Genomic DNA, 15,332 nt, shown 5'->3' on the forward strand with positions numbered 1-15,332 from the left:
AGATCAAGCCAAACAAACCACAAACGAATGAACTGTTAAAGGATGAACAAAATCAGTTCCAAAACAACATTATTTCAGTTGTGGCTCATGCACCCCGATAGCAGTTGATCCACAGACCATATCGGGCCGCGGACAAGGGCACAAGGGTTAAGATTGACTTTGTATGCAGGTCTTTGATGGTCTCATATTATCGTCTGGCTGACACAATGAGCTTGATGGCGAGGTTCTTGACCTTGGAAGGTCGGCCAGCACGGAAGGCATCCCAAATGTCAGCTGTGTGCGCTAAATGAGTTTGTGTCATTAGAGAGGGGAAGTATGACCCTCTGTGGCATGTTTTGGAGCTCCAAATTACCGGTGCGCTAATGCTAACGTGCTAAAGGCAAAAATGGGCTCGCATTACACAAATGAGCTCGCGCCCGGAGGCTCTTCCAGCGGCGGTGCAAGCAGATGGTAGTGAGACCCTCGAACCTCTCATTGTCCGCCATTTGCATTTCATGAGTTTAAATTAAGTCTCCTGACCACACCCCCCAACACTCCAAGACCCCATGCTTGAAATTTTTTATTTTAACCATCCGACCAGAAAGAGATGTCACATTTTCTTTTTGATGAAAAAATTAATATATTTGACAGATTTCTTGAACTTGCGGAAAAATTGTTACACTCTTTGAGATCAGCTATTTTATTGCCTTTTTAAATGCTTTCATAGGATTATTAATGACCAGCCGTGACCGTGACACTGGTGCCAAATGAGACATAGCGGACCAGTCGCACAATCCAGACCAGACTAATCAATCACGTGTCAAGTTGATGATATGGGAACAATGGAGTCAGTCAAAAAAATGGTTTGCATTCCTCAGGGGACTCTGATCCTCCCAGTTCATATATTTAAACTGTAACGCTGCTAGTTCTCCACACGAGGGCAGTGTGTGCTTAAATCATGCTGCGTGCGCCTTGTTGCACTACGCAACTATCGCCGCCAGATGGCGGTGTGGCAGTGTTGGAATTTTTGTCCAGTGAATATGCAGTGTCTTGTTCTTCATTGGAAATTGAATGCTATATCATTAGTCTTATATTGATTTTGTATCATAAAGATGATCATGTAAAAATTTAATAGATTAAAATGATATTGTAAACAGGTCAATGAAATGAAAGCAAAAGATTTTGGTGGTCAGAGAGGTCCTCTTTATTGGTTAAGCTATAAGTCACAGTTAGCTTTGGTAACACGGCGAACGCTACACACGCGTGTAAACATGAGACTAAACACGCACACACAAAGCACACGCGGCAAAATGGCCGGGCAGTCGTCATCAGAGCGCGACGTCTCTTCTAACTGGACCCACGCTGGACATATACAATGAATGTATATTTGCAAGATGGCTGCCGCGTAGTGCTCGAGAGTGCTGGCAGCTTTGTTGTACAGTATATAATCAGCTCACAGATTAACACAATGCAAGTGGTTCAAAATTAGCTTTTATTTTCATATTTGGAGCCCTGGTAGTGTTTGATGTTGTGTGTTTTGTGAGTGTGTGTGTGTGTGTGTCTATGTGTGTGTGTGTGACATCTGCTTATTCCCACATGCATGAAATACCGCAATTAGTGCTACTTCAGTCCCTTTTCTCGGCAGAATAAATCAGCGCTAGCTAGCTAATCATGAGTTGACATTTTCAATGGAGTTAAGGCGTATGCATGTCTTTGTTGCGCACAACTTTACTACACAATGCTGTCGCGCGGCGGAGTTCAAGTATGCGTGCGGCCGCGTCGCGCTCTTCTTTGCTAACTTGGCCTCGTTTCCATCTAATTTGCATATGCAGTTAACAGTCATAAATACAAAGTGGTATAGCCGCTACGGGGGGGGGGGGAATGAACAAAAACTAAACAGAACTGGCAAAGAATGAGAACAAAGCCGCAAAGCGCAAGCCGCAGACTATATCATATTATCGTACTGTACTATTCTAGTTAATACTGATAGTCCAAATGACTGAATGGATTGAAATCCGACGTCCACCGACCGACCCACGAGTGGCGTGATGGAAGAGGAATGATAAATATTTGTAATAGAATAATAGCACCATCTTTTGTTTTTGTCGGAAAGAAATATAAAAAGCTCACACGTAGAAAAAAAAAAAAAAAAAAAAGGACCAGATCTATCGCTTGTGGTTGTTGTGTCCTGGCTTGCTTACCACTCTTATTTTCAAACTAAACACACACACGGAACAAGTTGCTAAATGGTTCTAGTTTGTTATAAACATGCACTTTGGTTAATGTACTCGTCTGTTAATCCTTTGGCAAAAGAACAAAGAAACAAAAAAACACGGAGGCACTTAATCAAGCTAACCAAGCTCACGTGACAGAGCAACACAAAAACTATGTACACGTATGTAAAAGTGTTACATTATAAATAGGTTTTAAACCATAGATACTATATACATCTTCAAACGGAGACACGGTCGGTTTGCTCGGGGGCGTCGGCGAGTGGCGGCGTAGCTGGGGGGGGGCGGGGGAGATGACGTCAGCGCGGAGTCGGGGATGGCGGCGCTCATTCTCGCTTCCTTAAGATGACGTAGATGAGGCCGCTGATCAGCGCCAACGGGAAGGCCACCCACGCCAGGATGTAGGAGTAACCGAACTCGTCCGTCTCGGGCACCCACTCGGGACTCATCACCGTGTAGATGATGGCGCCGCTCATCACAAACAAACCTGGACGAGGTGGGCAGAAAAAACTAAATTGGCAGACGGTTCGACAAAGTATTTCGGGTACGTCCAAGACCCTCGGTAGGACCTACTGATCCTAGATGACTTACCGGTTCAACGCCAGAACCACAGTGCCTACAAAAGCGTTTTTATGGTCTAGGTCCCTGACTGGGGGTTACAGGTATGTCCAAAACTTTGGGGCAGATCTTGGACACGGCACTGGCCTCGTGTCTAGATCAAAGTCAGAACCCCACAGCCTAGGTAGACTCGCTGATGTGGTATTATGGGTATGCACAACAGAAAGTAGACTGTGGGTCGTAATCCATCATGGCTGCATTGGAAGAACCATCTAGGTAAGCGCTAGGTATGCCTCCATGATGGGGTGTTCTTCGCGTGTCTACCTTCAACTAGGCCCTGGAGCAGATCCCGTTCCTAGGTTAAAAGGCGAGAGCCTACTACGGTGAAGACAGCCGTTTTGTAATAACCCAAGAAAGCAGCCTGATGGTCTAGGCCGGTAGTGTCCAAACCCGGTCCTCAAGGGCTGCTATCCTGCACGTTTTGTATAGTTCGGTTCTCCCAGGACAAGAACACCCAGGACAAGTCACTAGATCAGAAGTCATTGTCTATAGCTGCGAAATGAGCCAGGTTATGGAGCTTACAAGTGCGCAGACTTTTAAGCGCTTGGTCTGGGATCTCCTTTAGCTTCCTGGAAATCCCAGATGAGGAATTCCAGGCATGTCACATATTGAGCTTGATGGTTTGACACCAATGGTCAAATTTTGCAAAAACTACCTTTTGAATTAGACAGAAGAGTTCCTTGATCTGTGATACCATCTAAAACCATCATATGTAATAGCCTCAGATAAGTTTAGATGAATTGGATTGTCTAGCTCAGGGGTCCTCGAGAGCTCCTATCCAGCATTTTTTCATTGTAAACCTGCTCCTACACACCTGATTCAAATGGTCCGGAGCTTTATAAGACTTCTGATATAGAGCTACCTGATGAGTTGATCGGAGGAACCAGGTGCGGTTAGGGTTGGGGTTGCCTTCGAGGTGACCCCCGGCTAGCTATCGCAAGATGTTTTTATTTTCTTAGCATAACCGTCGAGGCAAAGAACAACCAGCTTTGCCGTTGGTTCAATTTGATTTGGTGGTACTCACTGGCAAGGATCTGGAAGGTCCCGGTGATAAAGAAGCGTCCGCCCTTCTGCAGAGTAAAGAGCTGGCAGAAGAAGAGGAAGAGAGCCAAGCAGCTGAAGATGATGGACAAGATCATGAGGGCCTGGACCGCCTGGATCCACTCTGGACATAAAAAAAGCAAGAGGAGACATAATCAATAAGCGGCCGGTAACCGGAGACGGGAGCGGAATGAACGCCCGTCATTAAAGCTGTAACGAGGGCAGCGAGCAAACAACGGCGCAGGGGCTGTCCGGAGCGTGTTTACTTCAGGGACCTTGTAATGGATCCATAACCATGCTCCTAGCCGGGGTATCTTGTTCTTTAAACCCTCCCCTCCATCCATCCCTTGCATCAGGACCGGCGACTAGAGATCGATCCAGACGTGGCGAGACCTCCGAGGCCAAAACGCTGGAGTCCATTAACCCATTACCCGCCCGGGGTGCTCGGAATTTGACACACTTTCATAGGCCGCAACATAAGGTACGGCACAGGTTCTATCCGTGTCTAATACTCAACCCTTCAAACGGTCTTCAGTTTTTGAGGCATTACCGGAACAATATTTTGCCAAATTATTAGAAACAGCTCCCATTGTGTCGCCGTGCAGTCGTGACCGCTGCAGTGGCGCCCGTAGTTCTCTAGATGGTGCCATGCAATCACTGCTCACACGCATCAGGTCTAAGACTTTTTTTTTCATCGGGTAAATATTAAAACGACGGGTAATAAATTGGTGCACAAGCCCTGCCAGCTCCGCTGATTTATTCAAACTTGACTGGGGAAACATCAGTGTTTTGCAATCAGGGTGTCACTTATGTCTAAAATGCAATGCGTGATTTACGGTCGGTTGGCGTTGAATACAAGCTCAAGGCCAAGTTTCTGTCATGAACCCTTGAAAAGGGAGCTTCTTAAAAGCCTTTTGCAGAGGACATGTCTCAAATTTCACATTGCCAAGTGAAACCGCCGTTGGTGACAGAATGTCTTAACGAACGCAGAAATTCAAATCCATTCAAATTTGGATGTACAATGACAATGTTGCGCTTTTACTTTCCAAACAAAGCGTTGGCTGTTTATTTGCGTGTGGTAGAGCGCTTCCTGTCAAGCCAGATGAATGAGATAAGCGAGGAAAGCCGACACGCTCGGACTATTCGCGGCGCATCGGCCATCTTGCCAAAATGCCGCGACCACCCCGCCGCGGGATTGAGTTTTTGCAAATGTTACATAATCCCGCCGGCAGATAAGACGATCGCTGGGCGGAATGTTCCGTCCGCTGGCCTTTAAATACGGATGCTACGGTGGCGAGCCTTTTTCCTTCCTCGACTGTCAACACGGGACGTTTGTCCGCCCGGCGTCATAAAAACACACAAATCAATCATGCCGCTGCGGATCACTTCGATGCCAAACAGGAAAATAACAACTGATAAGCAATATTCTTGCAGGTTTTGGTGCTTAATAAAGCCGCCACCGCGCTATGTGTTAGCGCTACTAACGACGCATTTATTAACAAAAACGATAACTTCCTATTGGAGAGTTTCCTGTTTAATACTGTCAGGGCCATGGATTAGAATTCTCATCTCTTGAAATAGTAATACAATAATGAAATGAAACAAATACATTTTTTTTATGGAGGGGAGCTAAGAACCTTGACTAATGCTTACCTAATATGTCAATTGAGCACTGTAGTATTAACTGTGACCATTGGGTGGCAGTGTTTCCTCATATATAACAAAGCTATTGCCTACATGCAATTTTAAGTAAGGAATGGAAATCATTCTTTCATATGATACCGCCCATATTAAATGGACATAATACGCAATATTTTGTTGGCCAAGAAAGTTGAGTGAAAATGCGAACAATACTAGAGCTTTCCTTTTTCTTTAATGCTTGGCACTGAAAGAGTTAATGACTCTAAGTGACTCCGTGTTAGCATTGCCGGTCCACACGTTTGAATCTGTTAGCGACGTATCGTGACAGGTTTTGGTACTACGTTTTTTTGGTGCGTCGTGAGATTTATCTTTTTGTTTCGTTTTTCTTTAATGTATGCCAAGGCTCATTAGACATTGGGAAACATAAATATATAAAGATATTTCTTGTTCTGGTGCCTTGAATTAGCATTACAAATTGTATCATAACAAAAAAATAAATCTACCTCAGGCCGTCAAATATTCAGGTGGTTTCCTAATTTTGAAAGAATGCTAAGTGGCTATAGGTTAGCATTGCGAACAGCACGATATAATAAAAACTTGAAACTGAAGTTGCTTTGTCAAATTATAGGCAAGAGTCTAACATGGGAAATTTCTTGTTTTGTCATCAAAATTGCTCATGCTAGCATTATTAACATCATGTTTTTTAGTTAAAAAAAAGGTCTGAAATGCCCTTCGAATTCATGCTAGGTGGCTAGCATTGCTACTGACTTACTGTTTTTTTATAAAAGCAATGTAAGTGATTGCCGAACCCATCCAACATTTTCCGCCCCATCACTGCGCATCTCTGCGGTGACGGCAAACATAAAAATCAGCTCAAATCGTCTTTATCGTGTGCGGGAAGAAAAAAAAAAAAGAGCGAAACTTCAAATTTGATTACTCAGCAGACCATCACTGGCAGGCAACGCCCTGCACCTCTGTCACCCCCTACCCTGGCTGCCCCTCTATCTTCCTGTCATCTGCCACGCACTCTCGCATGCACGTGAACACACACACACACACACACACACACACACACGCCTGCTAAAATAAACACGGTGCGTCATGGGGCCTCGTGAAAGCAAGTCAAACAAACTACCTGACAAAACACACAGCCAGGCCAGCTTGGCCCATTCTAGATGGGTGACATCACTGGCAAAAAAAAAAAAAAACAGCAAAAACATGTGCCGCACGTTCTAAAGTTGGCGCAAAATAACCTCCGCTCAAAGCTTGTCACATAGGCGCACGCATGCTATATAAATCTCTTAAAGAGCGCAGCTGCTGCCTCCCTAAATTGTCCTGCTGGACGCCGCAAGCTAAGATGGGACGCGGCGCTCTGACACTGGGCGTGACCCGTCATCAGTATGAGCGGCGCAAACACACTCTCATGCATGCTTTAAATACCCCCCCCCCCGCAACCCCACCCACACGCGCACGCATCCCAAATGGCCGGTCACTATGCTGCTTCTGCACACGGGACCTCAATATGGACATCACGCCACCGACTATTTATACGAGCGGCGGCCTTTCCAACGGCCGCTGCCGCATTCTCTCCCATAGATGGCGCCAGAGGGGCAAACCCCGACACGCCCTCGCAATCGGCAAGTCATCCTGCACTGTCCTCCATCGGCGCTGCTTGGGTACTCGGCGGCAGAATAGTATTCATGCCCTCTGAGCACGATGGGCGTGGTTAAAATAATATCATAATAATAACGCCGTGTTGGGTTTTCCAGAAACTCCTCTATAATAAATCGCCCTCAGAAATGTGCTACTGGTTTACTGTTAACGTTGCAAAAATATCAATAACAATGATCATCTAATAAGAGTAAATATGATTATCAACGTGGGATATTCCAAGCGCCGCCGCTCCTTCCTGCCGAGCATCATTCGAGTCATGTCCGTTTGCGGATTAGAAGTCCTTGTTTTTTTCTTCTTTTAATAATGCCACTGCTTTACCAGTCAGCGCCACTAATAATGCTGTCATTGCATAAATAATACAAATGTTTTTAAGCACACCCAAAGTTAACTCATTCCTTACCAGGGACGTATTTTCACGTTCTTTAAAAGTCCACATACTTAAGTATTGATTTGATACTTGTCTGGAAATTAACGTCCTTAATGTAGTTTAATGTAGATTTAATGTCCTGACTTAAAAAAAAAAACGTGAAAATACGCCCCTGGCATTGATCGAGTCAAAAATATCAACATTAACAGTGCTGTTATTTTATTAAATAATATTTCTAATGTCACTGTCCCTTTCGAGGTGTTGATTGATAATAATGCCAATAACCGCGCTATTAACGTTAGCATCAATGTCAATACAATAATATGTCTGTAATACATTAATAACGTAAACGATAACTCCCTGGTCAATACTAGTTTGTCACTCCCCATCACACATTTCCTATCACTCCTGTCACTCATGATTATTAATCCTCATAATAATCCTCGGGATGAAACGAAGAAGACTGACCTCCAGTGGAGGCGCCGTCGCAACGGTAGGCTCCATTGATGATGGAGCAGTTGGTCCACAGGTCCGCGGTGCCGATCTCATTCGAGGTCCATGCCTGCAGAAACGGCAAAATCAACTCACGTGACACATTTATTGTTGACATGAACCCCCCCTCCCTCCCCTCCCCCCTCCTCTGAAAACGGGCAGAAGCGGGACTCACGCTGACTATGGTGGAGACGAAGAGGAGCACCAGAGCGGCGACGTGCAGGAGGACGATGCCCAGGAGAAGAAGCAGCATCTTTGCAAAGAGGAGTCTGGAAGAGCGAGAAGAGGAATCAGAGCGCTTGCACGTACGTGTGCGCCTGCGCGCGCGCGCACGCTAGCGGGACATGGGTGTGTCACTGCAGCACGCTCAGGAAAAAGCGCACCGAAAGCAATAACAAGGCGTCAAATGTCACCTTGACGCGCTCGCAGTCGCATGCAAACGTTTTTTAGCGACTTCATCAGCGCGGACAGCTTTAAAATCCATTTCTGGTGCACTTAAAAAAAAAATGAAAGGAAGTTGGACTTACTTGGAGAAGCGAGCGTGTATTCACAGCGGGGAGGGAAAAAAAAGTAGTTGTAAGTTTTTGTCCCAAGAAGGAGCTTGAGTTGAGGAGCGAGCGTTGTCCCGAAGCGGCCGGCTGTGTGTGACGGCGCGCCGACAGCCGGCCGCCTCTTATAAAGTCTCTCATTATGGAAGAGGCAAGACCCGCCCCGGCTGCCCGGCTGCCCGGCCCCCCTCCGCATATGGACGCTCGCCGGCCTAATGGCGCGCCGTTGCCCTGGTTACCGGCCTTGTGTGTATGTGCGTAAGCAGTGTTTTGCTTTCGTAGTAGTGCAAGACGTGTGCTTTCTAGGACTTTTTTTTTTTTTTTTTTTTGGTAATTCAAAACAAAAGTCAATCCAATTCTGTTTGATTCATTTCTGTAGTTGCGCGTTTTAAATACATAAATAAATAGTAATGGTGTTTTATGAATGAATAAATGAATGAATGAATGACGCGTGTCGTTAGATTAAAAACATTTTGAAACAAAACTGCTTCAACCGTCAAACTCGTTTTAACATTTATATATGTATAGATAGATATTTATATAACCGTCACCCTTATGCACACACTTTGCAAATTATACACATTACCCTAATCTTGTAAATGCTTTTAAAGGCGTAATAAGTTATTTATGAAATATATTATGTTCCTCCAATCGCTCAAATTGCTCAGTGTCATCACTTCTATCCATAAATATGTTGGTTCAATTTATTAATTTATTATAAAATAGCATGAATAATGAATCAACATCGTTTCACTTTTGCTTTATATATATATATATATATATATATATATATATATATATATATATATATATATATATATATATATATATATATAGAGAGAGAGAGAGAGAGAGTTTGCATGCTCTCCCCATGCCCGCATGGACTTTTCCTGATACTTTGGCTCCGTTCCACATTTCAAAAAAAAAAAAAAAAAGCATTCTCTGTACTGTGATTAATTATGACTTAGACTCAGTAACCTTGATTGTAGTGCATTACCAAAGAAAGCAGAAAGAAAACACTTATATATATATATATATATTACATGCCATTACTGTTATATTAGCCTCCATATTCAACTGGCTAGCAACATCACGGCATATCATCTTTGGTAGTACGTTGAAATTCTTTTGGTTTCCACGGCAACAGGAAACATAAACATCACCTTGTGTCAGCGCCCATGACTCATGGGCCTTGCTAACATACATGCTACATTTGCTAGCATCCGATGGGCTCTCCCCTCTGACTCATTCTTATGTAGCCGGCGTGTGAGTGTATATGCGCGCGTGTATAAAAATATCCGCCCTCGTTGCTCATGGCGATGCAACGAGCGGAATTCCAGGAAATGTGCAAGGAGCGGTCAAAGCTGTAAATATTCCCAAATATTTGCAGTCGCGGCCCCTCGGTCGGATGAGTTTATCATAAAGACAGGAAGCGGCGCGCGTGTGTCACGACGTATGCTTCCTGTCCCCGCCAGGACCTCAAAACGTTCATCTTTAGCCGCCGAGACGTGTCGACATGAGCTCTCTTCGCCGCACTCGTGTCGGGACGAGGCTAGCGCGGGTCTTAAAGTGGCCGCCGACGGGGCGCTTAGGAACGCGTCTGATAGCCCGGCGAGTCGAGCGGCGAGAGAGCGAGCTCGGCCTCGGCAGTAAAACGCGCCGCCGCTGCTTCTCGTTAAATGTTTTCCATGCCTTATATGTCCATGTTTGTGCCGACGCGACATAGTGGACCGGCCTTGTTGCTAGAGAGCCGCAAACGTTCCAGGGATGCATGAAGACATCCTAGTTTTTTGGTTGTTTTTTTTTTCCTCGGTAAACGCTGGCCAAGGAGATTATAGGGAAACCCCAAGGGGGGCGGGGAGTGGCATGCAAGCATCCACTTCATTCAACCGCCAGAGCGAGTGCTCTTCTGTTTTGCATTCTAGAAACACTTATGTATCGTGGAAATGCGCAATGACCATATTTTCCGCACTATAAGGCGCACCTAAAAGCCTTAATTTTTTTCTAAAGCTGATGGTGCGCCTTATAATCAGGTGCGCCTTATATATGGATCAATATTGAGATTGGGATTCGTAGATGGGGAATGAAGTGATTAAGTAAGCTTTACCTGTTTCTTTTGTGTGTTTACAGTTGAACAAGGTTGCTCAAATTGACATTGAGTTATTATACTATTCATAGTCTAGAGTTATTATTTGAGTTATTATGGTTATTACTTTGAATATTACTATATTGTGATTGAAAAAGTTTTAAAATATGTCATTAATTGAGAGTGCGCCTTATAATCCGATGCGCCTTATATATGGAACAAGTTTTAAAGTATGTCATTAGTTGAGGGTGCGCCTTCTAATCCGATGTGCCTTATATATGGGAAAAGTTTTCAAAAATGTCATTAATTGAGGATGCGCCTTATAATCCGGTGCGCCTTATAGTGCGGAAAATACGGTACTGTTCACATGGCAAAAGCAAAGCTTGTCACACACCCTGACGCCATGGGGGTGCACCCTGCGATTTGAGAAGGTTCTCATCCAACCAAAACATTGACTAAAAGTGATGATACAAAAAAAACTTTTTCAAGGGAAATTATTTGTTTTTTATTTCCAAATTGTTTGACAATAAATCCACAAAAGAACCCAAATATCCATTTTTCTTTTACAGGTGTATCATTGGGCAAGCGCCTCTTTGTAATTCTGCCAAACGGGTTCTGGTCCCTCTCCGGCCGAAGAACCCCAGCCAGTACTGTTGGTAAGCAGCACTAAGAATTTTTCTCTTAGCCCAACAATTGAATTAAATTGACAAGTACAGAAAACCGAGCAAAAATGTTGACAACCTGTAGCTAGCTTTAGCATGAATGCAAAGTAAACCTATATCATGATCTTACCACTCAGTGAGTTAATAATTCATAAGATGGCACCTAAATATTGGGCGTACTTGGCGAGGCATCTTGACAGTCCTTAATAGAGAATCGATGGAGGTCTTTGCGCTCTAGCCAACCCGCTAGCAGCGTATTCAAAATGAGTTGGCTTATTGATCGCTATAGCCTTAGAAATCGGTTCTTGATTTGGCATGGAGCTGAAATCTAGCCGGCGTAGCGGTGCAGCTATTTGAGATTGGGGGGGGGGGGACACAGATGGAGTTGTTTATTTTGACCTGTCGTCACCTTCTAATCAGACCAGACCCAACGCAAGGAGTGCGGATGTGCGGGTTACTGAACGACAAGTGACCACCATGTTTAATGATTCGGTTTTGATTAATTTTGCTAGCGTAGGGCAGGTTTCAAGAGAGTAAATGTTTCGAACCGAAACGGTAGACTTCCCGTGTCTTCCTGGGACTTTGGACGCAAACAATACTGACCCTAAACCCGCAAAGTATGAGGAAAGGTGTACGGCGGCTTCTTCAGGCGTAAGGCCGTTGGCAAGGGAAACCGCAGGGTGCTTATCTTCTCGTCTTAAGGCTTCCTCGCCTCGTCTGCTTTTTCAGTAACTCTTAGCGGCCTCTCAAGAGGCTCCTTCCCCATTGTGGCCGCGCTCCAACAGCCACAGGAAGTTCCCATGAACGTTCCCAACGCCTGCCCGGAGTCTGACGTGAACAACCGCGGAGACCGCAAGGGAGGTCTCTGTCGCATGCTAACAGCTAACCTACTGGATGACAAATGAAAATGATGTTTTATTTAATACTTTGTGCAGTATTTTCACCATTTTTGCGTCATTTTCTTCTACATCATTCTCACATAGTTTTAGCCAATAAATGATACACTAGGTGGCCTTAACATGTTGAAATTTGTCACCATCTGGGTGAAATTTCAGCTCCCTAGTGGCTTATTGTTTTCCCTTTGAAGTGAAAGGCCTTTGATGTAAAGATCAAAGGATTGGACTACCGTATTTTCCGCACTAAAAGTAGCACCATATTGTAAGGCGCACCTTCAATTAATGGCCTATTTTGAAACCGCATCGCATTATAAGACGCATAGAATAGAAGCTACAGTAGTGGTTAGGGTCCACTAAATGGAGCTGCACTAAAGGGAACATTCAACTTCAATTTTTTAAATCAAATTGCAATCGAAAACCTTCAAATATATCGTTTTGTTGATTTGAAAACAATTTTGGGATTTATTTGATAAAATCGGGCTTTCTTTTTACAAAAACCTGCCTTTATTTGCTCCTTGTCCTCATATAAATTGCTTCAAGATTGGAGCATACAGTATATAGTTTTTCAAAATTTCAAACAGGGTGTATAAAAAAAATAATAATAAAAAATACATTCATAACTGTAATGCAGAGGTAAAAATTGGAAGAATTTACATCACGATTAAGGTATTTTATTTTTTCAGCCCCCAAAAATGCACACTGGATCATAATGGCCACTGCCAGGTTTTTAGATAAATTGAAGGCTTTTAGGGGCGCCTTCTAGTACGGAAATTACGGTAAATACTGCACAAAAGTTAAAAAACTCCAAAGCTGTCATAGATTTTCCAGAATTGACAGTGAAACTTTCTTTTTTATGACTGTAAAATTGTGTGCCTTCCTTTTAAAGCGGTTGGGAAACATTGCAGCAATTCCACAGGGTCAACATTCTTTTCATGCAAACGCATATGAATGACTTTTTTTTTTTTTTCTGGTCAATTTCTCCGCTAACAATTGAGTCACATAATACTTCAGAATAAGCGAATCCGACGTAAAATCAATATTTGTTTTTTCTTTCCGCAACCCCCGTTTGTAATTGCAGCGGGAAATATTCGACTCACTTTCTCCCCCTCTCCCTTCTCTCTGCTATCGGAATGTAACGATGCAAAATAACACGCGGCCGTTAAAAATAACCCGTCAATATGTTTGGAGCGTCGCAAGGATTCCAGCGTACATTCCGCATGTACGGGGGAAGGGAGGCCCTGCTTGTGGGGGGGCTATTTGTGTCCCACCTAAAAGGAGACCGGTTTTCAGTGCGGGCCTTTCTCTAAGAATTCCCTGGGAATTCTTGTGCGGTTTCGGAGGTCCAAGGAGGTTCTTCTGCACATCTCATTGTTCTTCATGTGCTTTTTACGCGAGAAGGAAATGCAGCACTGCGGGGAATATTTTAACAGCGTGGGCGTGTTAGGCAATCGGGGTCCAAAATAACCTCAATTGGGAGTAGTCCAGTGTGTGGAGTTAAGGATTCAACCCCAAAAATGCTCTTTTTTATTTATTTATTTATTTTTTTACCGCTCATGAGTCATCTGCGTTGCCACAGCCAATCACGTCCACTTCCTGGTTTGTTGGCTTAAGCACAACTGCAAGTTAGCAACTGCAGCTAGCTACCGCGCTAACATGTTTATGCTACTTTTATGAAGCGTTTTATGGAAAGCCAACCCTCGTCAACAGGAAATGACAGAATCCACAATGTACAATTAATTCATATAGTAATTGAATGATTGATTTTGTAAAAAATTCAAATGGTTCATTTCAAATCAATATTTTTTCCAAATATTGTGCATTTATAAAAATTTTTTTAATATTGCCGTAAATGTTTGGTATTGAAACAAATACTGTGTTATATTTTTAAAAATAAAACACTTTGTATAATCTAAAAAAATGGCCGCCAAAAAAAAAAATTATATATTTTACAGCTGTATTTTCAATATCGTTCTATCTTTGCTCAAGGTTATCATACCGTCAGATTCTGATTTCCTCCCATGCCTAACGGATGGACATTAACCCAAAAAATGTTTTCTGTTTCGCTTTGACCCAAGTTTAGACCCCGATGTTTTTTCTCGAGTGTCGTTTTTAGCGTCAGGATAGCGTTCACTGGTAGGCGGGACAAATATTTGCGCCATATCTCTGGATTGTGACGATAGGCCACGGCGCTAGCTTTACACAGTCAACAGGTCGCGACTGTGCGGTCTTGTAGCATCGGTTGCTGGTGGATTTCTACGAGGGAAACGGACGGCGCTCATCATTTGCTAAGCCTGCGCAGGCCTCCCCCAAACAAGCTATTTTATCCGCCGTTTTCTGGAATGTCCGCGGGCGTGCATGTACACACACCTATTAAACACACAGCAGGGTAACAGTGAGGCTGTAAAATATTACACCCAAAGCAAAGTGCAAGTGACACACACACACAGGCACGACACACACAAGGAAACGCGCGGCGTTATCAGTTTTATCAGCGCAGTCACTCCCTCCGGTCTCGCAAACGGCAAAAACTGTACCGCAATCACGTCGGCGCGTTTGGATTTGTGCTCGCTCATCTATTGATTGGAAAAGCATTAGTATGCCGCCGCCGTCCGCCATCGCGCTGGGGGCGCCGGCGGCGACTCCGTGGCGGCGCGGGTCGGGCCTCGGACGGCTGTACGGGCGGGGCACATTGCGGCGTCTTCCTTCAAGGAGAAGTGCCGAGTCATCGGAAAGCCCGATAAAAGCGTGCGCGCGCGCGCTTGTCCGCGTGTGTGTGTGTGTTCACGTCGGCCTTGACCGCGGGGCGACACGCGGGTCACATTAAGATGACAAATGTGAAGGTGTTGTCGCAGTGTGTGTTCGTGCTCAGATGATGGATGCGTTTGCAGGAGACGCCGTACAGTAGATACGCGTCCGTAAGTTATGGTTTCGTCTGTGAGAGCCTCCCGTGGGTCGTCGTGGCGACGGTACTTCTCGATGGCCCCCAACGTAACCGACACCAAGTTATGCGTCATGAATGCAGCATTTGCGCGATTAATAATTTTACATGAAAAGTCAACCCTAAACACTTCCCATTGGATTATTTTCCTTAACACTT

General features: G+C 44.3%; 1 protein-coding gene across 1 annotated transcript; it reads right to left on the reverse strand.

The window, feature by feature from the left end:
* Window positions 1-1,454: 1,454 nt before the first annotated feature.
* On the reverse strand, window positions 1,455-8,701 carry pmp22b (peripheral myelin protein 22b). Its single transcript, XM_088439726.1, has 5 exons — window positions 8,571-8,701; window positions 8,219-8,312; window positions 8,020-8,113; window positions 3,853-3,993; window positions 1,455-2,697 (listed from the first exon to the last, which is right to left on the reverse strand). The coding sequence occupies exons 2-5, from the start codon at window positions 8,294-8,296 to the stop codon at window positions 2,537-2,539; spliced, it is 474 nt and encodes a 157-aa protein (XP_088295852.1). The 5' UTR covers window positions 8,297-8,312; window positions 8,571-8,701; the 3' UTR covers window positions 1,455-2,536.
* Between the last annotated feature and the right edge of the window lie 6,631 nt (window positions 8,702-15,332).

This window comes from Hippichthys cyanospilos, chromosome 17 (assembly GCF_059441005.1).
Source record: "Hippichthys cyanospilos isolate Australia breed blue-spotted pipefish chromosome 17, RoL_Hcya_1.0, whole genome shotgun sequence".
Classification (NCBI taxonomy): domain Eukaryota; kingdom Metazoa; phylum Chordata; class Actinopteri; order Syngnathiformes; family Syngnathidae; genus Hippichthys; species Hippichthys cyanospilos.

What these genes read in the sequence shown, in the direction of transcription:
- pmp22b (XM_088439726.1), bottom strand. Translation starts at nt 8,296, where the DNA reads ATGCTGCTTCTTCTCCTGGGCATCGTCCTCCTGCACGTCGCCGCTCTG. An exon ending in CGACGGCGCCTCCACTGGAG is followed by an intron (nt 3,994 to 8,019) that starts GTCAGTCTTCTT and finishes TTTTATGTCCAG; the next exon opens with AGTGGATCCAGGCGGTCCAG. An exon ending in GACCTTCCAGATCCTTGCCA is followed by an intron (nt 2,698 to 3,852) that starts GTGAGTACCACC and finishes CACCTCGTCCAG; the next exon opens with GTTTGTTTGTGATGAGCGGC.